The 23,792-nt window shown below is 35.7% G+C and overlaps 6 protein-coding genes and 1 long non-coding RNA gene across 7 annotated transcripts; 5 read left to right on the forward strand and 2 right to left on the reverse strand.

The window, feature by feature from the left end:
- The first annotated feature begins 3,150 nt into the window (after window positions 1-3,150).
- LOC129569719 (uncharacterized) lies at window positions 3,151-4,053 on the forward strand. The gene has a single exon (XM_055448849.1). The coding sequence runs from the start codon at window positions 3,151-3,153 to the stop codon at window positions 4,051-4,053; it is 903 nt and encodes a 300-aa protein (XP_055304824.1).
- A 2,096-nt stretch (window positions 4,054-6,149) lies between these two features.
- On the reverse strand, window positions 6,150-6,970 carry LOC129569709 (uncharacterized). Its single transcript, XR_008688069.1, has 2 exons — window positions 6,930-6,970; window positions 6,150-6,865 (listed from the first exon to the last, which is right to left on the reverse strand). It is a non-coding gene; the product is annotated as an uncharacterized LOC129569709 (long non-coding RNA).
- Window positions 6,971-8,126: 1,156 nt separating this feature from the next.
- Window positions 8,127-9,977, forward strand: LOC129569710 (E3 SUMO-protein ligase RanBP2-like). The gene is made up of 4 exons (XM_055448839.1): window positions 8,127-8,411; window positions 8,493-8,972; window positions 9,119-9,384; window positions 9,447-9,977. Exons 1-3 carry the CDS (start codon window positions 8,346-8,348, stop codon window positions 9,242-9,244), a joined length of 672 nt encoding a protein of 223 aa, XP_055304814.1. The 5' UTR covers window positions 8,127-8,345; the 3' UTR covers window positions 9,245-9,384; window positions 9,447-9,977.
- A 53-nt stretch (window positions 9,978-10,030) lies between these two features.
- Window positions 10,031-14,954, forward strand: LOC129569711 (uncharacterized). Its single transcript, XM_055448840.1, has 10 exons — window positions 10,031-10,193; window positions 10,401-11,068; window positions 11,202-11,671; window positions 11,749-11,791; window positions 12,043-12,148; window positions 12,228-12,324; window positions 12,388-12,566; window positions 12,630-12,728; window positions 12,796-12,875; window positions 12,942-14,954. The coding sequence occupies exons 1-3, from the start codon at window positions 10,041-10,043 to the stop codon at window positions 11,542-11,544; spliced, it is 1,164 nt and encodes a 387-aa protein (XP_055304815.1). The 5' UTR covers window positions 10,031-10,040; the 3' UTR covers window positions 11,545-11,671; window positions 11,749-11,791; window positions 12,043-12,148; window positions 12,228-12,324; window positions 12,388-12,566; window positions 12,630-12,728; window positions 12,796-12,875; window positions 12,942-14,954.
- On the forward strand, window positions 12,122-12,805 carry LOC129569706 (26S proteasome non-ATPase regulatory subunit 10-like). The gene is made up of 4 exons (XM_055448836.1): window positions 12,122-12,148; window positions 12,228-12,324; window positions 12,441-12,566; window positions 12,630-12,805. Exons 1-4 carry the CDS (start codon window positions 12,122-12,124, stop codon window positions 12,803-12,805), a joined length of 426 nt encoding a protein of 141 aa, XP_055304811.1.
- A 1,053-nt stretch (window positions 14,955-16,007) lies between the features above and the next one.
- LOC129569707 (odorant receptor 67a-like) lies at window positions 16,008-17,608 on the reverse strand. The gene is made up of 5 exons (XM_055448837.1): window positions 17,368-17,608; window positions 17,168-17,245; window positions 16,560-17,037; window positions 16,382-16,481; window positions 16,008-16,298 (listed from the first exon to the last, which is right to left on the reverse strand). Exons 1-5 carry the CDS (start codon window positions 17,606-17,608, stop codon window positions 16,008-16,010), a joined length of 1,188 nt encoding a protein of 395 aa, XP_055304812.1.
- Window positions 17,609-20,338: 2,730 nt separating this feature from the next.
- On the forward strand, window positions 20,339-22,778 carry LOC129569691 (uncharacterized). The gene is made up of 7 exons (XM_055448799.1): window positions 20,339-20,484; window positions 20,548-20,974; window positions 21,094-21,267; window positions 21,404-21,555; window positions 21,625-21,833; window positions 22,008-22,189; window positions 22,280-22,778. The coding sequence occupies exons 1-7, from the start codon at window positions 20,455-20,457 to the stop codon at window positions 22,642-22,644; spliced, it is 1,539 nt and encodes a 512-aa protein (XP_055304774.1). The 5' UTR covers window positions 20,339-20,454; the 3' UTR covers window positions 22,645-22,778.
- The last annotated feature ends 1,014 nt before the right edge of the window (window positions 22,779-23,792 follow it).

Consider the following 23,792-nt stretch of genomic DNA (forward strand, 5'->3'; position numbering starts at 1 on the left):
TGAAAAAGATCAAACCGATTCTTTATTTTGTGAAAATACTTATTCAACATTACCATGTATAGCAGCATAATGAAGAGGTGTATGATTAACATGATTCATGATATCCATATTGGCGCCTCTGTTGAGGAGAACCTCCGCGACATTTTTGTGACCTGGAAAAAAAATCGGATCGATGAAAAAGATCAAACCAATTTTTTTTATTCAGCGAAAATAAATACTCATCATTACCTTTGAATACAGCAAAATGAAGAGCTGTGGAATTCGAAAAATCTCCAATATCAGCATTAGCTCCATTCTTGAGAAGTACATCAGCGACACGTCCGTGACCTAAAATAATACGGATCAATGAAAGAGATCGACGGGATATCTGATTTAGTCAACCTTACCATTCATAGATGCCAAATGAAGAGGTGTCTTATGAAAATTATTTTTAATATTAAGATCGTTTGCTCTACGGCTGAGAACTTCAGTGACGCTCTTGTGACCTGAAAAATAATTCAGATCGATGAAAAAATTAAACCAATTCCCCATTTAGTGAAAAACAGTCAAGGCTGCACTGACGAAGTGTAGTAGACATCACACACAACTCTGACACCCGTGTATGTATGCTAGTCGGTTTTGTGTGTGAGTTGGTTGCGATGGCTGTATATGCGACTTTTGGCCCCCCCTACCCAGCCGGACAAGGTTTGAAAATCACTCGTCTGATTGCGTAGATAATTTGTGCATGACCCCTACAAATATGTGCATGCATTTGTACGATCCAAAAAAGACAAAAAATGCTCTAATTTTGAGTCTACTTTCTGTGGTGAAATGCCATTTTCACCACTCGACAGGGCAGCATTTTTTCGCATGTTCGAATATGCAATTATTTTGTGCATAATTTGTGCATAATGAATATGCCTTCGGATTTGCGATATGTGGTCAAATAATTACAAACCGCCCAAAGTACATATTTGGCCAAAAAAATGGGTGGGGTGAATATAAGTTAACTATAGGAAATATCGCTTTTTCATGGCTCACGCCAGGCCCAATAATTTGTGCGTAATTTGTGCATGCCATTCCAGCCGGTCTCTGAATTTTTGCACACCATCAGAGCTCTGTATCGACCCAAAATGGCATTTCCTTAAGTACTTAAGCATGACTTTGACTCAACATGGAAAAAATTTGCGACGTTTGTTTGCACGATAGTTGTGTGCGCGGCAATTGTATCGCCATATGCTTGTCTATTGGCCGAAGCATATTCAATGCTTGCTGCTAAGCAATACTGATGCGCATATTACTCGAAAATAGTATTCAAAATTACCATTCATAGCTGCCAAATGAAGAGGTGTATTTTTTAAATGATTCTTGATATCCATACTGGCGCCTTTGTTGAGGAGAACCTCGGCGACATTTTTGTGACCTGAAAAATAATTCAGATCGATGGAAAAGATCAAATCAATCTTTTATTTGATGAAAACAAGTATTCAACATTACCATAGTCAGCAGCTAAATGAAGAGCTGTGTTATTCAATTTATTTCTAATATCAGCGTTGGCTCCATTCTTGAGAAGTACATCAGTGACACCTCCGTGACCTAAAATGATACGGATCAATGAAAAAATTAAACCAATTTCCCATTTAGTGAAAAAAAAAAGTCAAGGCTGCACTGACGAAGTGTAGCAGACATCACACACAACTCTGACACCCGTGTATGTATGTTAGTCGGTTTTGTGTGTGAGTTGGTTGCGATGGCTGTATATGCGACGTTTGTTTGCATGATAATTGTGTGCGTGGCAGTTGCATCGCAATATGCTTGTCTATTGGCCAAAGCATATTCAATGCTTGCTGCTAAGCAATACTAATGCGCATAGTACTCGAAAAGAGTATTCAAAATTACCATGGGAAGCAGCACAATGAAGAGGTGTCTCTTTCGTATTAGTTTCACTATGAAGATTGGCTCCTTTGCGGATGAGAAGCTCGGCGACACTCTCATGACCTGAACAATAACACCGATCGATGGGATAAAATCAGGTCAATCTTTTATTCAATAACAATAAGTATTCAACGTTACCTTTCTTAGCAGCATAATGCAGAGCTGTCTCATTAAAATTATTTACAATTTTGAGGTCGGCTCCTCCAGCGATGAGGTTTTCAGCTTCCTTCACTTTGCCTGAAAGAATATGAAAAATATTCATAGATCAATGAAACGGATTGAACAAAACATTCTTTTTTATAAAAAAAATGTCCAAAATTACCAGCAAAAGCAGCTCTATGCAGAGCTGTCTCTCCATACATGTCTTTTTCGTTTACTAAAATATGTATGAAAAGTTTAGCATAAATGAGGTTCCCATTTCTTCGTTACAATGTGCTTTGTATGTGGAATTTAAGAGTTAAACTGGAAAAATAAATGAAACTTCAATCTTACCGTTCCTCCCGGGTGGTGCTCCGCTCACATCCACGATTAAGAACTGTGGAAATAGAATCAAAGTGATACATTTGGAATGGAAACAACGGATGAGATTAATTAATACATTATGTATTAATAACAGTTTTCAACTGTTTTTAATAAAAATAAAAGTTTCCGGTGGACATTTTTTTTGGAATAGAAGAATTTTTTCAATTTAAGAACTTGAAAAAAGGATACTTTTCATTTTTTAAATTATTTCAGAAAAAATTATCACAAATTGTCCACGAAAAGTATCAAACATGAAAAATTTAAAAAAAATCGACTGAAATTGTCGACTCACCTCGGATACCATCAAGCCAATGAGCAGCAGTGTGAAAGAACTTCGACTCAGCATTTTTCTAGCTTCGAACTATTGAAAGTTTACTATGAACGTATCACTTGGTAAGAACTGTTTGATGGACATGCGAATCGAACGCATCCTCTTATATACTTTTCAAGTGTGGCCACATCGGTGGGCAACACACTGTATGATTCAATCCACGTACAATGACGATTCCAATTAAAGCCCACAAAATATTATCGCACACATTTTTCAAGATAACAATGTCAAACAATTGATGGAATTACAATTCCAGCTGTGCGCGTGTGTTTAATTTCGCGTTTCACACAAATATTTTCCATTGAAAATATCAGATGTTTACATTTATACTTTCATCACCTTCTTTAAACTACAAATTCAATGCAAAAATTTAAAAGGTAAATATGTTTCTGGTGGCTATGAACAAAACCGAATACGAGGCAAAAATGCAGCAACTTCTCGATGATAAAATGACATACAAATGCCTAGGCAGACGATCGCCTCTAGTTCGACTCGAAAAACGAGCGAATGAAATTATCGAGACACTCAACGAATGCGGTGACATTGATTGGAAGCAGAGAGCAAGGATGAAAAAGAATAACACACAAATCTCGAGAATTTATGCTTTCCCCAAATTGCATAAACCGGGTCATCCACTACGTCTCGTGAATTCAACAACAAACAGCCCAGCTTCAGCTCTATCAATTTGGCTTGATTCTTTTTTCCGTAACATCATTCATGACAAATACGATGTAAAGAATTCACAGCAGGTGAAAGAGAAATTGAGGACGATAACACTTGACGAAAATGACATCATCGTATCGCTGGATATCGTTTCACTTTTCCCGAGTATACCGATCCGGCAAACCATCGATTTGATAATGAAAAAATGGAGAAAGTTGTACAGAAAAACGGCTATGTCGAAAAAGATCTTCGTTGAATTGCTTGAATTCGTACTGCTTGAAGCAGCTGTCTTTGCCTACGGTGACATGTATTACCAGCAAATCGACGGAACAGAGATCATCGACCAAGTGCTTGACACCCTCGATTGGACACCAAAAATGCTAATGAAATATGTCGATGACATTTTTGTAATAATTCCTCGCAACAAACTTGACGAATTTGTGAGTAAATTGAACGCTGTTTTCCCACAGAAAATCGTCTTTACGGTCGAAAAAGAAACAAATGGAACCCTCCCGTACCTTGATTTGCTGATTCAACGCGGTGACAACAACGACATCAAAGTTGATTGGTACCAGAAACCAACAGCCGCAAATCGCATTTTGAATTTTCAATCCCAACATTGAAACAAAAGGAAGCAGTTGCATATGGTTTCTTCAGTCGAGTTTTATCGATTGTGGACGACGAATTCAAGCAAAAAAACATCGAAAAAATCATCAGCATCCTACGTGAGAACGCATATCCAATGCGTGTAATCAAAGCACAACTCAACAAGTTCATTCGGAATCAGAACCGACCGCCGCAAACGCCATCACAGCGAACATCGGAACCGATTCGAAGAAAAAGATTTTCGTATTTCCCGGTGATTTCTGAAGACATTAAACAAGTGTTTAAAGGGAAGAACGAACACTTAGAGCTCGCATTCAAACCGATGAATCAGTTGGGCGAGACGGTGTTCACAAAACTCAAACAAAAGATTGAAACACCCGACCAAATAAACGCTGTCTACAAAATCCCCTGCCGTGGAAAAGAGAATGAACCGTGCTCAAAGAACTACGTCGGACAAACAAAAAATCGCGTTCGAGTCCGTATGTATGCACACAAAACGAGCACCAAGCACATAACACCCGATTACGTTAAACCCGTTGCGCCTGATGAGAAAAGTGATGACAACAAAACAGCACTAACGATCCATGCGGAAAATACCGGCCACCAACCGGATTTTGAGAATGTTTCAATTCTTGATACTGAGCAATTTTTATCAAGGCGACTAGTCAACGAAAGTCTTCATATTTATTGCAACGATTCAATGAATTTACGAAGAGATGTTCAAGGCATCTCAAAAACATACGCATCGGTACTTCAAAGTGTTAAAGCCCGAAACACACAATCTCAACGGCGAAATGTCAACACCAACAGTAATGCGGCGAATCCAATGACTGTCACACAACCGATAGACGAAGAAGAAGGAGAATGATTCACATTCATTTATATTGACTGTTCAATTCCAATTAGTTTTACTTTTTTCACTATTTAAACATTTAAACATTTAAGTATTTTGTATTTTTAAAACCAATTTCCTGTGATTTACACCGAACGTGATCGAAATGTTCGCGTTAAGAGAGAATTTCAATTTTGCGTAAAAACGCATTCTAACTGTGAGTCTGTGATGAACAGAATGTTTTGTTTATATTGTTTACTTATACACTTTTTTTTGATTTTGTAGTGCTTGATAATGGAACACCGAGTGTGTCCGAAACGTCGCAACCAGAAATAAATAAATTATCGACTAAAACTAGCCTGCGGCATAGCCATTGTTTCAATTATGTTTCACTCTTTAAGGATTGAGTGGTGTTATTATGGCATGTGGCTGTTCAAATTTAAAAAATGTTACATCTTCGCTGCATGCACAAAACACATTCCGTTTCAAAGTCGACCCAAATTTGACCACAGATCAACCGTCGCTTACATGATGTAAATTAGAATTTGAATGATCAAACGACATGACTCATACCTTTACGTTACATTCAGGCTCACATGCCATGGTGGCGTTGCTTTGTTCAATAGCAAGGATATACGGTATCACATTTACTTTACATCACTCAATAAGGTATAGGTAGGATACGATGATATTGATACAAATCTACGCATTCCCTTAAAAAAATTACAAGCGAATCTCATGCAAAATCATATCCATACTCAGTAACACTTTCCATAGAAATATAGACAGCTCCTCAATTAGTTTGAAATTCCAATGAACACTCACGTAAAGAAATACTTACAATCCGATACAAATCACATAAAAAAGAAAAAAATTCTGTCACTGTCGCATTTCGTACCAACACAGCCAACTTTTTGTTTCCATGAAATAAATTCTTCGTAGTGGTAAAAAATCTATGGCACAGATTCGAGAAAAATATCACTAATACTGAGAAAAAGCTTGTTCCGTTTGTGTCAAAGATCGAAAAATGTATTTATTTTATTAAGTTTATCAAGCACTTTTCAAGAAGTTTTTACCTAGCATTGAATTTTCGTTCAAGCTTTACTATCTAAATACGGTCAAACTAGTTATAATGCCATCGTTAGATGGCGTTTGTTCTGGTCAAAAGCTCAAAGGTCTTCCGTGGTGTACGTTTTTCATATTATCGCTAAAATTTTATTTCATCTCATTAAATCAAGAATATTAAGAAAAGAATTGATTTTGAAATGAAAGCCAATTCGGTCTTTGTTCCAATCGATAATTTATTTGAAATAAATGCAGACATTCCAAGTCATCTGCGACTCTTCTTCAGGGCCTAAAAATATAGGAAATAACGGTTTCAATCATCTGCATCATCTGACTTATTAGCTACATCAGCTGTCTTTGCCATGTGCACATTAAAATGCCATTTAAACATTGAACAAAATTGATCTAGTTTATTTGAATTTGAAGTCTTTTTTGGCGTTTTCTTCCTAAATGTGAATAATTGAATTTTTTTACTTCATTGTGGAGCGTGTGTGGAATGATGATAAGTTGGTCACTTACATAGACTTTTCGTAGCCACTTTTGATGAATTCATATAGAGGCTCTTTGTATTTTGACTTTACATACCCTTTCAAAAGGTCCCATAACTCGGCTGAACAGCGATGAGAGATTCATACAAGAATAAAAATAAAGATACTTTAACGTAAGTACACCTTGAAATGTCTCTTTCATTTCTTTTTTTTACCAATTGTGATTTTGCTCCCTGTCAAATATTTGTGGAATGCGACCAATTCATTGGAAAATTTCTCATCCCCGAAGGTGAAATAGACTAATGGGCGATCGTTAACAATGCAAGCCATCAATTGAAGAATTGCTTCCAAACGTTTGTCACCATTAAAAACACCACATCCCCAGTTACCCGTCGCAACGCCTGGCGCTGGTGTAGACAGTTCATGTTTGAAACCAACAAAAGCCTAGTAGAATGTAAATTTTCACTATTGTGTATGGAGTATCTTTGGTAGTTATTTGACAATATACCTTATTAAGTTCTCTCTTCAGCATATCTTCTCGATATTGATACAAACGTTTGATACTTGCAGAATTTCATTTCCTATTCTGGTATTTGAGCAATCGTGCTAACAAATTTTTGCGTACAGCGTACAGCGTACAGCGTACAGGGTACGACACACCCACATTAACATAGTAAAATAACCACTGTATCGCGATTTTTGGTGTCGAAAATGGATAGAAAAATGGTTTTTCGGGGTACCTAGGTTCTGGAGTGATTACAATACTTTTACTCACAACATGGTCGTGCGGAAAAGTAACAATGCGAAGAACACGGAATAATCGATGACTTTTTGTGCAGGTAAATACAATTTATACAACTTGCCAAGGAAATGTGCCAAAAATCGATTTTTCGTACACTTCTACAATTAGTGCTCGGTCCCCAGTAAAGTTTTTTTGGATCTGGGAATGGCATTTGCCAGCACTAATTTTATAGCCCAGTCACAGTACAAAAAAGTTTCATTTTCGGGTAGGTCCCCTGTAAAAGTGCCAAAAATCGACTTTTCAAACACTTTTACAATTAGTGCTCGGTCCCCTTTGAACATTTTTTGGATCTGGGAACGGCATTTGCCAGCACTAATCTAGCACTAATTTTATAGCCCGGTCACAGTACAAAAAAGTCTCATTTTCGGGTAGCTGCCCTGTAGAAGTACCAAAAATCGAGTTTTTACACATTTTTCAATTAGTGCTAGCTCCCTATCGCAGCATAAAATTAACCGATGGTACCATTCGCCAGCACTAATTTAGCACTAATTAATGGTGCCGGTCGCATCCCAGCATTAAATTTGGGGGGGGGGGCGGCGTAACGTACCTCAATATTACGACTCGGAATTTCCGAGAATAGTTTGCTTACATAGGTTTCCATGTGTCGGTTCAGAATAATCACAGTACGTGTTTAAATTGTCTCTATTGACTTTTCACGCGACGGTGTTCACTTCTTCGAATGAAAAAAAAAGAATACACATATGAAATGCATTTATATTGCAAGTTGGCGATATGGAACCATTAGTGCTTCTCTACTGCAATGAGCGTGACAAATCTTATCGATCGATTTCAAACGATTGCTGCGATAAAATCACATGCACAATTCAAGTACTGATAAGGGATATATTGATTGCAACGATAAAACTACAGTATAAAAACCGTTGACAATAAAATGAATCACTTAGTGATACTGAACTTGAAGCGAGGCACCAAACTCCAAATCACGAACGAAAAATTCATTCTGGATTAACTTTGGTTACATAACCAACTACCGCAGCTATAGTTCCAACTCGGCGTGCATTTGCACATGCAGGAGCATTGAGGAGAACTTTCAGAAGATTATTATAGTGTGCGAGATGTTAGTTAAAAGTGTGAGAAAGTAGAAGAAAAATATTACAAAAAATGGAAGAACACGAAGAAAAAATGTTTGGCCGAGCCACCCTCTATAAATTCGATTCAGATAAGAATGTAATCATTTGAAATTGATAATTCACAATTTTGAGGAAATTATATTTGGACGAAATTAATGTTTTTTGTTTCATTGTTTAGTGGGAAAAGCTAGGTGCCGGCGAATTCAAAGTGTTGTATAATCCAGGCAATCATTCATATCGTTTGTTGTTGCGTTGTGACCGAATTCACAAGTTGGTTTTGAACATGAAATTAACCATTGATTTACAAATCAATCCAATGGAATGGGACGAAAGGACTTTTGTTTTGGAAGGCCAGAATTTTGCGGAGGAACAAAAAAATGGTCAATTCGAGAGTCTAAAGATTCGGTTCAAAAAAACAGATTCGGTGAAGAAATTCAATGATACCATCAAAACATGCCTCAACGAATTAAACGATCGATCAAAGCAAATGAAATTGGACACATATCCTGGAAATACATTGAGCATGAATACCGGTGAGACCAGAAATGATGCAACATTTACATCGGAACCAGATCGAGATAATAGTCGGTCAGATGGTGAATGCATCGTGGAACAAATAGCAGAGGGAATAACCGTAAAAATCGATGATCCAGTCAAAGTGAGTAATAGAATGGGACAAGTGTGGAATCAAGCGATTTATTCTTTATCGCCCGTTTAACCTAGATCATTTCAGTTTTGGTCTTATCAAATATTTCGTTTAGTTGGACAAATATAAACACTTTATTCATGTCTCCTCCCAAATAGTCAGACGCAATTGAAGATAGCGGTTCTGCATCGCCATCGACAATGGTGACACAATCAGACTATAGTATTTCCAATCAGTCACACACAAATGTCGAATTGCAAAACGTTGTGAGAATGATACAGTGAATGGTGAGAATGACACAGAAGTTGACAACTCCGATTCGAATGGTTCAATGCCAATTGTAGTGAACGGCGGTGGAGGACACGAAAAGAAACTATTTGGAGAACAAGTCATTCTCTATAGGTTCGATTCAGACAAAAAAATTGTAATTATTTGAAGTTGATAATTTGAAATTTTGACGAAATTAATATTTATTTCATCTTTCAGCCTAAAGGTTTTGGCGAATTCAAAGTGTTGTATCATCCAGTCAATCATTCATATCGTTTGTTGTTGCGTTGTGACCGAATTCACAAGTTGGTTTTGAACATGAAATTAACCCTTGATTTAAAAATCAATCCAATGGAATGGAGCAAAAGGGGATTTGTTTTGGAAGGCCAGAATATTGCGGAAGAACAAAAAAATGATCAATTCGAGAGTCTAATGATTCGGTTCGAAGAAACCGATTCGGCAAAGAGATTCAGTGACACCATCAAAAGATGCATCAACGAATTAAACGATCAATCAAAGCAAATGAAATTTGATCCAAGTCCTGAGAAGACTACCGAAGAGGATACACCAGGTACATTAGAATCAGATCGAGAAGAAAGCAATGTTGCTTCGTCATCAAAACCTGAAATCCAACCAAAGGCAAGTGTTTCCAATAAGTTAGATGACACAAATCCGGACGGTCCCCATCAAGATCATGACGCACTGGAAACGACGATGCCGGACATCAGTCTTGTACCGTCATCAAAAAAAGTATTACAATCAAATGACAGCGAAAAATTGACGACTGCACATGAAAGTACCAATAAAATAACAATGAATAACGCCACGCCTACAAACGATGCAGAGCAGCCAAACTCCTTTTCAGTTAATAAAACACCATTGACTTTTGTTCAACGGAATTCCGGATCGGAAGTCAGGCCCAGGAAATTAGAAAACATGATTCGCGAAATTAATGACCCAGAAGAGGTAAGTTGACTCTAGAACAAAGTATTTGAAGAAAATTTAGTGCATTACAAGGATCGAAGTAAAAGGATGACTATGATGATGTTGGAAATCAAATAATGACCCAACTAATCAATCAATTGAATGAATATTTGAAACAATTAAATTAAATAATCATTTAATTATAATTAAAAATCGAATGAAATCAACTTTTCCATCCCAAAAAAATAGTTAGTGGCTGAAACGGTTAAAAAATGGCATTTGGATGACAAATTTCTGTTCATGGGTCCCGATCAGGAGATTCCACCGCATGAAAAACTATTATATACAATTGTCCAAGATTTAATGCCCAACATCAAGTTCCTGAAGAACTACGGCACTCAAATACAACACTTGCGAATCTATTGTAGAAGCGTCAATGAAATCCAGCCATCCATATATGCTGCGATTAGTGAAAATTGCTGGTGGAATTTGAAAGAAATTGAATTTTATGACCTCGAAGGCGATGAAATCAACTCTTTTACAAAAGAATTCCCAGTAATCGAACGCGTACAATTCAAAAGCGGAAGAATTGGCCAAAATGTTGCTGAAGCATTCAAGAGAAACTTTTCGAATGTTCAGACATTGGAATTTAGCAGCACGCTCACTGCGATCAATGATCCAAGTATCATCAAAACAAATTTTCAAAATTTGAGAGAGCTCAAAGTTTGCTTCGATAAAAATGGTGCAATATTCAATGAGCCCGACATAAGGCAGTCATTGAACATGAACCAGGAACACCTACAGAACATAACATTATGGGGTGAATCGACGTCAGCGCTGTTGAGTTTCATTAGTGATCGATTTTCCCACCTCAAGCAGTTGTCATTGGAAGGAGTCTCAAAACCTGCCATGACCGGGTAATCAATTTATTGTTTAGCGCATAGTCCAATTTTGAAGCATAAGAAGTCTCGTACTTTGTTACGTTTCTTTTGACTTTGCCATGGAACTAAGAATAGAAAGGTACCATTTTAAAAATTAATTCTCTTTCAGTACTTTCAGTTACGGTCGTCCGTATGTTTTTAAACAGTTGCAAGAATTTGAAATCACCACCGTTCATGACATGCGTTTTCCATTTGACTTTGGACAACTTCAGAAAATCACCATGGATCTGTTCATTTTACCGGATTCATGGCATCAAGAATTTTTAATGAAAAATGGCCAAGTTCGTCACTTGTCGTTAAGCGTAAAACCAACAATGATAAGCGATCAAATTGTGCCGAAAATAAGAAAGGTGCTGCCACAGTTGCGCTTTCTTGAAATTGAATTCGCATCAAATTTGAAATGTTCAACCATAATGGATTTGATCAACGACATTCATTTGAAGGAGATTTAGCTCTCTCATCTTAACGCTGAGGCTTATTCGGAACTTAGAAATAATTTTAACAACACCGACAGTCTGGGCTGGAATGTAATTTTCTTTCCGAACATTCTCGGAGTTAAACTAGAACGGATTAGAAGTGGTACTTTCACTTTTTAAAATTATTTTTCAATGTAAAATAATGTTTCAATGCTAATAAAAACCCATAAAATTTTTCAGATACAGAAACTCCCAGTAATGAAGTATACAATTTAAAACGGAGGTAAGCATTTCAATTTTATTTCGCTGACTTTATATTTTATATCAGTTCATACCCATATGAACGCTTTACAGACTTCCACAGACTCAGTCACAGAGATGCATTCACATAATACGCGAGAACGGCAAAGCACATAGACATGCTGTTTCATTCAAAAGTACACTGTGTATGCATGCATCTCTGTGACTGAGTCTGTGGCACTTTGTACAGCGTTCATTTGGGTACGCGCTAATTTATTTGTAAAACAATGGCAGAACATTCGAACGAAACAAAGTGGCACACATTCACAACTGGTATGAAAAGCAATTAAATAATGTTTCAAACCCGGTGGACATGCATGAGAAGAATACGTTGAATAAGGTAAAAAAAATTTAAAACTTGTTAAATCCTGTGTAGAATTCTTCTTTAAAGATCTTTTGATTGATTCGATTTGAAACAGCTGTTCGCCCTTTTGAATGAGCATCGTAACACAGATTGGTTACATTGGTCATTATCTAAGAAATACTTATACCGATTAGAAGATTTCCCCAGTATTGGTAAACGAATGCTGTGAACATGTGAAATTCATTTAAATTCTAAATTTAAGCCTATATTATCAGATCGTAGTCGAATTGAAGATTTTCTTCGCATAAATGGTATGGATATAAACCAGAGAAAATAAAAAAGGAGAGGTTAGGTCACGAAGAAACGGTGAAAATTCTCATTGGTCAATTCGCGCCAAATGTGAATTTTAAAGATGAAAAAGGACGAACTCCCTTGCATGTGGCTGCCTGGCGTGGTAATTGCAAAAGAATTACATAAAAAATGCGGACAATCAAACGTTATTTATTTCTTTGCACAGGTCGTGATGAAATGGTGAAAATTCTGATTGATCATGGTGCGAATGTAAATTTCAAGGATGCAAACGGATGGACTCCTATAAAAGTGGCTGCCTCGTTTGGTAATTCCAACGAAAATTCATCAAATATCCAGGCAAAAAGTCAAAACCGTTTCATTTCTCTGTTCAGGTCGGCATGAAATGTTGAAAATTCCCCTTGAAAATGGAGCCAACAATAGGCTTACTATTAGTAATAGAAGAACTCCAATGGTAAATATATGAAAAAAAAAATCAATAACTTTGTTTGTGTAATGTATTTATATCTCATTCTTTTAGGCAAGCACAGTTCGATGGCGCTCGTAACTCGGCTGTCATAATGTGGTTTTAATCATCCTATTATTAATATATAGGATTATTTTACTGTAAATGTTTTAAATTACCCAATTTTGATGTTGAGAAAAAATTATTGAAAAGGCATGGGATCGTACATATGTTCAATATATTGTTATTATATGATTGTTACGAGCTCACTTGCCGCTTGATTTCCAGAAGTCTCTCTTATCAATATCTATGAAAAATAACGATCAAGAATATTATATCTGTTCATTAGAAATTATGGTTGGATTTCTATCATGTTACAAGCATACTAACTACTATATTATCCAATGTACAGTTTTTGTTCAACTTTTCAACATGAAATACCAAGAGTTATTCCTTTAAAATCACTTTCGATTGCAGTTTTTGTGGTAAATTAGCTATTGATATTTTGAATTTGATTTTAAAGACACCTCTTCTATCGGCACAGTAAAGCACTTTTCAGAGCACCAAACTTTTTTGGGCACCAAAAAAGTCTCATTTCAAATTACTGTATGGAAAAGTTTTTAATAAGGCAATTCAAATAGGTTGCAACTCTATTTTCTAAGAATATGTGTGAAAAACTTTTCGTAAATATTCAAAGGTTGCCCGTGAGTATATTTGGTTGTCTTGGTCATATGCGTTGAATTTTAAACAAGGAACAAGCGCACTCATCCGAACCTTTCATACATATTATTTATTTAAATACTTTACATACATTCTTTATTTGTCAAACAACACATAGATCAGTGCTGTCCAACATGGTGGCCACTGGGCCACATTTGGCCACCGAGACAATTTCAAGTGGCCACGAGAAGATTTGATTTCCATGATATATCATATTTAATTTTCAATGATTTAACATCAATTTGATAAACTGAACCGAACAAAGAGCAGCAATAGAAATAAATTCGCTACTGTAAAATTCTCAATAACGCTCTATTTAACATAAACATTTGATAAAAACCGTGCTGTTTTTTCGTTTGTAGCTTCATTTCAATTTTTCATCAAAAGTGTGTAATAAGCAATAATTTTGTATGCAAGCAAATTTGTTTTGATTGGATTCGGTCGATGAATCTTGTCGAGACTTGTTTATGTAACAATGCTGTCGAGTTCGTCATTCGCTTTCATTCAAACCAATTCAGTGAAGAATTCGAGCTCGGCTACGACACAGACATTTTTTTCAGTATCTCAATATTTTGATTAAAGCACTCGATTCACGATTTTCGGATTTAAAAAAATTTCATTTGGCATTCAAGTTTTTGAAAAATCCATTTCTTTTCAATCAAAATGAAATTTCAAAATTTGTTCGATCTTTTCAATACAAAAAAAACTCACTTGGAGTTTGATATTTCGCTAATAAATGAAGAAACTCATTTTCCAAATGAAATGAGTGATGCATTGTGGAAGCGATTGCTATTAAATTGTAACTTTTTGGTGCTCAAAAATATTTTACCAAGATTTCTTTGTATGTTCGGCTCAACATATGTTTGTGAGAGCACATTTTCCAGCCTTACACAATGCAAATACAAACTCCGCAGTGCATTATCTCAGGAAAATTTAGAATCGGAAATTCGTTGCAAACTTTGTGAATCCAAGCCCAATTTAACTGAATTGACCGAAAATAAAAGTTGTCGACGATCTCATTAATGATTGAATAAAGAAACATCAAATGTTTTACGACATTTTTGGGTTTTTTCTCATTGATTGAAAAAGTGGCCACCGGCTCGATCTCAGGGCCACTATTTTGGCCACAGCAGAAAACAAGTTGGACAGCACTGACATAGATTCTTAAAAACTTGCAAATACTGAAATGGTAATTTATCATATAGCCATGGATAGTGTGCGCTCAAATAGTTTACAATTTGATGCAAATAAGTGTTGTACAGAGAGACAAAAATTTTGCACAGACTTTACGCGTAAGCGGCACAGCACAGAAATGTGCTATTTCAACGTACACCGTGCAACGTGCATGCATCTCTGGAACCTATTTTACAACATAATTTTTCAATAAGAACATAATAATTATTGGAAAGAAAATATTTGAAAAAATGAGAAACGTCACTCGGATCCTCAATACACATGGCCTATCAAAAGAGAACTTGAATTTTTCCCCTCAAACTTTCACTTTATATTGAATCAATACCAAATCTAAGACGGCTCTGTCTATGTCCTTTTTGAGGCCGCGAGAAATAACGGCATATATATGCTACACGCTCAGAGCGAAAGCAAGATAGGTTATATGGGAATCTCATATCTGCGCAAATTCAACGCTGTGCAAATTTTCTGAATAATAAATAGTACGAGCAAGATGCTTTGATTTGCTGTTAAATGAGAAAAAAAAACGATAAATTATTATTTGAACATTAAGCAGTGTTACGAAACTTACTTTTACATGAACTTTTCGTTTCAATTATGCAGTTGTTTTCGATTCGATTCAACATAGATTGGGTTAAAATATAAGTTCTCAACAATTTTTTTCAAGGAAATATGAGCTTTGTTTTAATATTAATTATACTTAGTGTCCGCTAGTGTCGGTATTCACAAAGAATTTAGGGGAATCTTTACTCATAGAAATCGGTATTGAATCCAATCGGAATGATAAATTGGAAATTTTGTTCTGAAATGCTTAATAATCGGAATTGAACTTTTTCATAAAATCAGATATGTCATCTCGCAACACTATTTTTCGTTTGTTTCTCAACGGTCCACTTGAACAACGGTCATCTTTTAGGAAATCTAGAAACAACTAAAATTATGGTTTTTCGAGCTTGTTTGTTTAATTTCATATTTAAACGTACACTACATGGATTGTCGTCACAATTTAGTGCATATTTCACAAAGAAGTGAAGCGTACAGACTACGCGTACCACTACGTTTAGGAAAAAAAGAAAATTACTAAACGTCGTGGTACGCGTAGTCGTAACGTTTCGCCATTTTGGTATTTCATAATAAGATTATTCTTGTGAAATTCGTCTAAAAATCAAGTAGTAAGAGCAGGATGAGTGGAGTATCTGCAAAATAAATAACTTGGAGTTGAGAATGCCATCATCGAATTTGTACCAATGAAAATGTAACCTTTGCAAAAGTTTCCAATGTACAAGTAATTAGGTTGAAACCGGTGAAATAGACTTTTTGCTGCGATCGAGAAATGATCAAGATAAGGTATTTTTGCCACACAACCGGGCTATCGTACCAGTTGACTTCATAGGCAATGCGACCGATTGAAACCATTTGATCGGTAACATGTGTCGCGAAACGGCAGAAAACGTATGGCCAGCACAAAGACGATACAATATACAGAATGTCTTGGGCAAACGAAATCAAATTTAGTTCTAACTGAAAGAAGATCCAATGAAAATAGGTAAAATTAGAAAGGCTTTCGATTTCAAAAAAACACATTCAAAACTAAAAACACATACGTTCTCCATTCGATACATTGATATGGCCAGAAACACTGCGTTCACCGGGAGAAGAGAAAAGATTGTTCCACCATTTATATCGGCTACCATTCTGAAAATGCTGTCGAAGAAAATCTCCTTAGCTCTAGTTTCTCTTTCCGCAAAATTTACTAGTGAACGGCAAAAAATCTGTACTCACTCTATGACTTTAACATGCAAATCAATGGCTTGGTGAAGATTCTCTTGAATATCTCGACGGAGTTTGTGGTAAGCGGTTCGTTTCTTCACCTGCCGGATTTGATCAATATTTTGCTTTAGAGAGGCAAATATCAGTTCCATGTGCTTTCGAATACTATCGATGTAAATGCAGCAACACAAAAAGAATGATGTCGTTGATATGACGCCCATTGAGTAATTGAATGACATTACACATTGAATGAACCACAATAAATACCATCCGCAGAGGGTTGTGGTATCAAAAGGAACCACCATATAATATGGCAAAGCGATCGAAGTTGGATCAGAGTTTGCCAAAAACACGAAATAAATGGACTGCACGAATTTAGTCAACAAAAGCCCTTCAATGAACATTACATAACTGTAGACCATCGTTTTGGTGTATTGTCGACACTTTCTCTCGGTGTTCCAATACAGCTCAGCCACATCGAACGTATGTCCTGAAGTTACGGAACAAAAAATTAAAACTTTCGAAAGTATATCTAGAAAAAATGAGTACAAAAGCTTTGCGTCGGTTGTGATATTGAACTAAATGAATGGAAAATTGCATCAGAAATACCAAAAAATTACCTTCATCGACAATCTCTTGCAGTTTTTGTTGCAACAATTTCACTTGCTTCATTTTCAATCCGACACTCAAGTACATACCTGAACATTAGGAACATGCCAAAGTTCAATGAGATGAAAAATAAGCTAAATCATTGATTGCAATCAATCGCAAAAGCGATCGAAGTAAAAAAATCTATTGAGGGTGCAGGATGGACACATACCGCCACACTGGACTCCGGCAATCATGATATAAATCGCTTCTAGAGCAGCACCAAACTGTGAAAAATTCTTGTATGCAAACATAGCACATGATGTGATGGAAAATGTGCATAAAATGAACAGCACCAGATAGGTCACCGGTAATTTGAAGAACTCATTAGTTGGTTCGGTTAAACGATGCGAATGAATACCCAACAAAGCCATCAACTCTTGATTATGCTTCAGCACTTTGAATTTTGCCATTTTTTTTCTTTTTAGTTCTCCTGATGTCGTTTAATTACTTTGCTTTAGCAAAGAAGATCCTTTTGTACAGTTCTAGTCACAAGTAAAATTCCAATGTCATTTAAATCGTTCAAAATTGTCCTCATTTCGATTTCAAAACACACCGACAAACATCAATAACCCTGGGAATGTTCAATTGCTTGGGAATTTTACCCTTTACTCAAATTAAATTGGTTCGGTTTGATTACTGCATTGAACTGCTTTGATATTTAATAGCTTTTCTTCAGTGGATGTTCTCCATTGTGACTTGATAATGTTTCATAATTGGCAGTCAAGCTTTAACTGAAAAAATAATTGTAGTTTATATACGTGAGCGATGTTGATTGCCCATTGCTAGTTGGTACTGAGTGCCAAATGAATTATAGTGGAAAATGAGAGAGACATCATCAAAAATGCAGGTAAAGATTTGGAAAATTCCATTTAAAATGCATATGAGAAATCCATGAAACATATTCGCTGTGTCGTGATAATATGGACAAGTTTTTTTTAAATGAGTTCCGATTGTGTTTCATATAGCAAATCCGGTTACCGATATATCTATCGAAAGGGGATAGACATCAGCTAAACTGCAGGTCTGTATGTATGTCACGAGTATTCGGCCACATTTTTAATTCATGGCTTTGTTGTTATGCGTGCCGTTTGATTTCTCGCGGCGTCGAGAAGGATTTTAAAAATGCAGTTTGTTCTGACTGTCGTAATTAATTTTTCAAACGTTTGAAATACTATCTTATTTTCGTGTTTTCTGTTTCTATTCGTATGTCTAGCGGATAACCATAAATTATTTAATTCAATAATATTATCTAAATTTTATGGGGAATTTTTGAAATATAAGACATACACACATTTCGCATTGAAATGCTTAAAATAATTGTCAATGAATCTAACCTATGGCTGCAACAAATTGTTTCTAATAAAGTTATTCTAATCCTTATAAATATTTTATCGATTTGATGACAATACAGACAGATATTCAATTTTGGGAAGTCGAAGCGAAGTCATTCATAAGATGAATATTTTATTATCTTCAATTGACGCGAGCCACAAAGAACACCGAAAGTCGCTCGCTATTGAAGAAATTGAACTACGCATTTATATTGTAAGGGAGAATCCACTCATTTGCGTCCTTCTTTATATTTAAGCTGTATCATAGTAATGGGCAGAGTTGAAATCGCCAAAATTCTGCAAGAGGCTGAAAAAAATCAACCAAAGAACAAAAACTAGCAATCAATTTGATCGCAGCTGGAGGTGAAATCAAAAGCTTCGTCAATGAATTTTCAGCCATAAGACATATTACCATCAGCTTCCACTGGCTATATACAATTATCTTTTTTCTTTCAATTCAATTTTCATTGTAATTTCTATCTATATGACTGTAAATTAAAGTGTCAGAACTCTGTCATCACAAAATTTAATGATTCATTTTTAGCACTACATGAAATGTAGAGCTACTAATCTGCTTTTTTTTTCTAGATACTTTTTGAGTGATGAAACAAATTATGGTGAATTTGAATTTTATGCTCATATTTTTTATTTAATTTAAAACAGGTGCACTAACGACAAAAAATAAGTGCACAACATCTCAAAGCGCCAATCAAATTTTTATTATCGAATGTTTTTTAAAAATTACATTAATTTTTCGTATAGTATTTTTCTGAGTCTTGAACAGAATTAAAGTGATTTTAGATTCTATGCTCATATTATTTATTTAATTTAAACCAAAGGCAGTATATTTCACAAAAGAAAAAAAAACCAAGATCTTGTAATTCATTTTGAAAATAAATATATTACTTCAAAGTTACTTTGATGAAATACATTTCATGTAGTGCGCCAAAAAATAGTTTGTTGTGGAACAACAAAATAGATTAAATAACTAAAAACTCAAGAACGGTCTTTTTTTTTCTTCATGGGAACTCCATTCGAAAATAACCAGAGATAGATTATACATATCCATATAAATTGCATTTATATGTTGTGTATTTTTATTCGGTACTTAGCGCGCATAAAAAGACAACGAAACTAGCGTACTACGTAGTTGATAAATCGTTTCGAAGCTTTTGTGATAAAAATCATTTGATCATCTGTTACGGTAAGCTGGTTTTATATATTGATCTCATACTATAACTTGTACTTGTATTCAATTCACTGTAAAATGTTTGTAAACACCTGACATCAAAGAATATAGAGACTCTTGTGCAACTCATGTCAGTTCAAGTTCATACAATTTTTTTTTCTTCATTCGTTTTCAATGGATCATTCATAAGAAAGTCAATTTTTTCTTTTTCATTTTAATCCGACCTGTGCTTCTCTTGGTTCTTACCAATGTATTTGACGTGACAGTGAGTAGCGGTGGCGCCTAAATAGAGTCTGCGGCAAGTCTAGGAACTATCAATACTTCTTGTTGTTGCAAAATTCATGACAACAACAACAAGTATTGATAGTTCTTAAAAATGTCACAAATTGCTAATACATCTTATTTAGGCGCCACCGCTATCTTGCGCCGGCTAAAAGTATATTTTAATCGTAAACAGATTGTTTTGATCTGTATTAACCTGTTTCGTATTTGTTTATTTGTACTACATCAACTTCGTGGTCACGCAGCTGTATGTTCCGAATTCATGTTATCCTACATGACCGGTTCAATTTGATTTAATTAGCACGTTTTTTATAGCCAAAAAAAGTGTTGAATTCGGGTTTTACACGCTGAATCATATGCATAATGGAGTTAAGCTTAATTATCATCTTCACGAAAGACTCTTCAGTGTCATTTCATTTTCTGTTCTGGCCTCCGATCAGTTGATAATTGTCCTATGGCTGAGACGGTCATTGCTAAAAATATGGTGAATATTTTTTCAACTTGCCAATTGTTACCTTATAAAATCATTAGTTTGTATCATTTACAGAGGTTCTACGGTGTCATTTTTGTGCTGTGCATTTTTCTTGGTGTCGATTTTGTTCAATCGTTTGAAGGTTGCGCTAATCGATTTGAAAGCTATTTCCCAAAATGTAATTGTACCGGAGAAAACATTGGTTGGTCGTTCGCTCAACAGAAATGTACGACCATATGTCCATCAATAATAAGTCAAGGCAAATATCCAGACTGTAAGTGTCGATTCGGTGATGAATATGATAACAAAACGAACTCGTGTCCAAATCCAATTTGTCCTCCCAATACAACGGCCGATTCAGTGTATCCAAACTGCAAATGCACCGAAAAGAACTTCGAGTACAACGATTACTTCAATGTGTGCGGTCGCGTTTGCCCTGAAAACAGCACGGGCCGCTTTCCGAATTGCAAATGTGACGATGCGCTAGCTGGCTTCAGCAAAAGTAAGTACTTCAAATTAAATGGAGCAAAACGTTAGAAAGTTACATCGAATTTTGGTCTATTTAATATGATAACTTCATCGAAAGTCAGGTATTGAATCGATGATTGATTTGAATTACAGCATTTTTCGTGTGCAAACGCTGTCCACCAGGCAGTAAACCAGATTTTTTATATCCAAACTGCAAAAGTGCAACCAATCCTAATGCCACATTTGGTGAATATCAAAACATCTACACCGAGTGTCCACCAAGCACGTATGGAACTGATTACGACTGCCATTGCAAGAATGGAAACAGTATGTATAACCAATTTGCAGCAACACCTTCTAAATAACAGAAGATAGTTATTCAACTATACTCGGTTTAGTATTATATCAACTGCTTGAGGTATCAACATATTTTCCCTTTTTTTTATTTCAAATCCAAATGTAGTTTTTAAATCCGGTTATTTTGATGATCCATACGAAAGAGTTGATGAACTCGATGGATATTTGGAAATGGAAGAAGAAGAAAAAGAGGAGGAATCTGAGTCAAAATCAAATTCTAAACGAGAAACAAACTCACATTCTGTATCAAAATTAGCGGTAAATTTTACATTTACTTTTTGAGCGGAAATTTTGTTTCATATCAGTTCAATTTTCACATATCCTTAGGCTTTAGATTCAGATCCATACTGTTCGCACTGTCCCAATCCAAATGAAGTATTTCCAAATTGCACGTGCGAAGAAGGAAAAGTGTTTGATGGGCTGTACTGTCGTCGATGTCCTCCGAATGCAAGCGGATTATATGGAGAATGCAAGTGCGAAGGACAAGCAACATACTTGAAGGAAATCAACCGATGCCGTGCCTGCCCTAAGAAGAGGTATATCGTTTATTGTCAATTCATTTGATGTCATCATTTTGTGTATGAACAAGTATGTTATCACCTTTAAGGCATACTGTACATACTGCCAAAATGAAAATTGATTCATTTTTGTTTTCAACTTTGACATTCGTTACATTATTTTAATCTTTGTATTTACATTCTACACTAAAGCACCGGCAAGTATCCAAATTGCGTCTGTGAAGATCCACTTTTCTATGACACTAAGAAGAATAAATGTATCGGCTGTCCGGAAGGAACAACTGGCCAATTTCCCAATTGTCGTTGTCAAAATGAAACTGCGGTCTTCGTTCCACCTTGGAAAATTTGTCGTGAATGCCCTGAAAATTCAGCAGGTTAAAAAACATATTATTATTATTATTGAATTTCTCATAAGAAAATTTATTCATTTCTTTCTCTTTGTCATCATCTAATTTTTGATATAGGTCGTTTTCCAGATTGCACTTGCACCGAAAACGATCATATCTATAGTGCTTACATTAACGAATGTTACATTGAGTGCGGCAATGGAACGGGGATTCACCCAAAATGTTACTGTGGCCAAAAATTCGATAGAGCGTATGATGTTGAGACGAGATTCTGCAAACCTATCAGCTATTCCGGTCGTTCATGTCCACCGGGATCAGTTGGTATTGCTCCCGATTGTCGTTGTGCTCATGGAAATTTTCTAATTTATGGCTGGGGCTGTTTTCATGCATATGTCTTTGGCCCAACAAATTTTCCATGTGATAAATGGCCACAGTGCGATCTAGGTATTGATCGTAATACACTACTCAGCTTGGTTGGGTGAGGCTTTAAACATGCTCTACAAAGGATTGAAAATCCATTGATTACATGCAAATTTATGATTAAATAAATAAAAAAACAAGAGAAATGTAAACGTTTTGAAATAAAAAAAAAAACACTTTGCAAAATATAAGAGAACTTTCGAATTCGCCTGAAGATATGCAATAACCGATTACTGATGTGCTTTTCAAGGTCATTGTTTTTATTTATGAACTTTTCATTCGTGAAGTTGATGTCATTCTCATGGGCATCAATTGGATTTTTTCGAAAATATGTAATTTATCGAACATCACAAGCAGATAAGCCAAAAAATCACCACTTTATCCATTTGTCCGTAAGTTTTTTCTCTTCCACTGGAACTTAATCAAGAATGTGAACTGACAAGTTTGAGAATAAAAAAGGTGAATGTCAACAATTTATGTGTACTTCTTTCATTCATTCATATGTTATCTTATCTTCCATCCATGTTACCTTAGTCCCAAAAATATTCGATTGTTGAAAAATAATGGGAGTGCCGTGTATTTCATCGTTCCAGCGCACAGGTAACAAACGAATAACAAACACAATCGTTTCAATAGCTAAATCAGTGCCATTGTTTGTATGAATGTGTGTGTGTATAGGTGCGTTTGTACACAAGCATTCTTTTAATCCGGTTCATTCAATTGGAAGTGATATCCCCTCTTATTTTTTTCGTTTTGAACTCTTATTCATGAAAGATTATTGTCATTGTAATTTAAACACGTAGAATAGGTAGGCACAACGGCATTGAGCTGTAAGAGAAGAAACATAATTCATTTAGTAGCATATCTGAGCGTAGCGTGATCAATACATGTTTGGAACAACGGAAGACAAACCCACTTGTTGTGTTTATGGCAATACACTCCGACCGTATAATCGTGTGATATAGCTGTCTCAATTTTAGACGTGATGACTCTACAGCATGTTGTGTTTACAGTGCACACATTAGTATTCGCTGAGCCTATTATCTCCTCGTTTATATTTAGCGCTCAAATGAGATGTTAATGAAAAGATCACATGTCAGTGGGTTCAACGAAATGAGAATACGTTATAATATAACACACATGCATGTGCATTAGACTGCTTCAAAAAAAAAAGTTGTCCCTCATCTGAAATGTCCAGCCAGTTTCGAAA

This window comes from Sitodiplosis mosellana, unplaced genomic scaffold (genome assembly GCF_009176505.1).
Source record: "Sitodiplosis mosellana isolate CC-2019 unplaced genomic scaffold, AAFC_SMos_1.0 Smas_scaffold_39, whole genome shotgun sequence".
NCBI classification, from domain to species: domain Eukaryota; kingdom Metazoa; phylum Arthropoda; class Insecta; order Diptera; family Cecidomyiidae; genus Sitodiplosis; species Sitodiplosis mosellana.

Coding starts and splice junctions, on each gene's coding strand:
- LOC129569691 (XM_055448799.1), top strand. CDS start 20,455: ATGGCTGAGACGGTCATTGCTAAAAATATG. Junction 20,975..21,093: donor GCTAGCTGGCTTCAGCAAAA/GTAAGTACTTCA, acceptor TTTGAATTACAG/CATTTTTCGTGTGCAAACGC. Junction 22,190..22,279: donor ATGCCCTGAAAATTCAGCAG/GTTAAAAAACAT, acceptor TTTTTGATATAG/GTCGTTTTCCAGATTGCACT.
- LOC129569719 (XM_055448849.1), top strand. CDS start 3,151: ATGTTTCTGGTGGCTATGAACAAAACCGAATACGAGGCAAAAATGCAG.
- LOC129569710 (XM_055448839.1), top strand. CDS start 8,346: ATGGAAGAACACGAAGAAAAAATGTTTGGCCGAGCCACCCTCTATAAA. Junction 8,412..8,492: donor AATTCGATTCAGATAAGAAT/GTAATCATTTGA, acceptor TTCATTGTTTAG/TGGGAAAAGCTAGGTGCCGG. Junction 8,973..9,118: donor AAATCGATGATCCAGTCAAA/GTGAGTAATAGA, acceptor CCTCCCAAATAG/TCAGACGCAATTGAAGATAG.
- LOC129569706 (XM_055448836.1), top strand. CDS start 12,122: ATGCATGAGAAGAATACGTTGAATAAG. Junction 12,149..12,227: donor AGAAGAATACGTTGAATAAG/GTAAAAAAAATT, acceptor GATTTGAAACAG/CTGTTCGCCCTTTTGAATGA. Junction 12,567..12,629: donor GCATGTGGCTGCCTGGCGTG/GTAATTGCAAAA, acceptor TTCTTTGCACAG/GTCGTGATGAAATGGTGAAA.
- LOC129569707 (XM_055448837.1), bottom strand. CDS start 17,608: ATGGCAAAATTCAAAGTGCTGAAGCATAATCAAGAGTTGATGGCTTTG. Junction 16,482..16,559: donor TTGCATGTTAAAGTCATAGA/GTGAGTACAGAT, acceptor TTTCTTCGACAG/CATTTTCAGAATGGTAGCCG. Junction 16,299..16,381: donor CAATGTATCGAATGGAGAAC/GTATGTGTTTTT, acceptor ATCTTCTTTCAG/TTAGAACTAAATTTGATTTC.
- LOC129569711 (XM_055448840.1), top strand. CDS start 10,041: ATGAATAACGCCACGCCTACAAACGATGCAGAGCAGCCAAACTCCTTT. Junction 10,194..10,400: donor AAATTAATGACCCAGAAGAG/GTAAGTTGACTC, acceptor CCAAAAAAATAG/TTAGTGGCTGAAACGGTTAA. Junction 11,069..11,201: donor TCAAAACCTGCCATGACCGG/GTAATCAATTTA, acceptor ATTCTCTTTCAG/TACTTTCAGTTACGGTCGTC.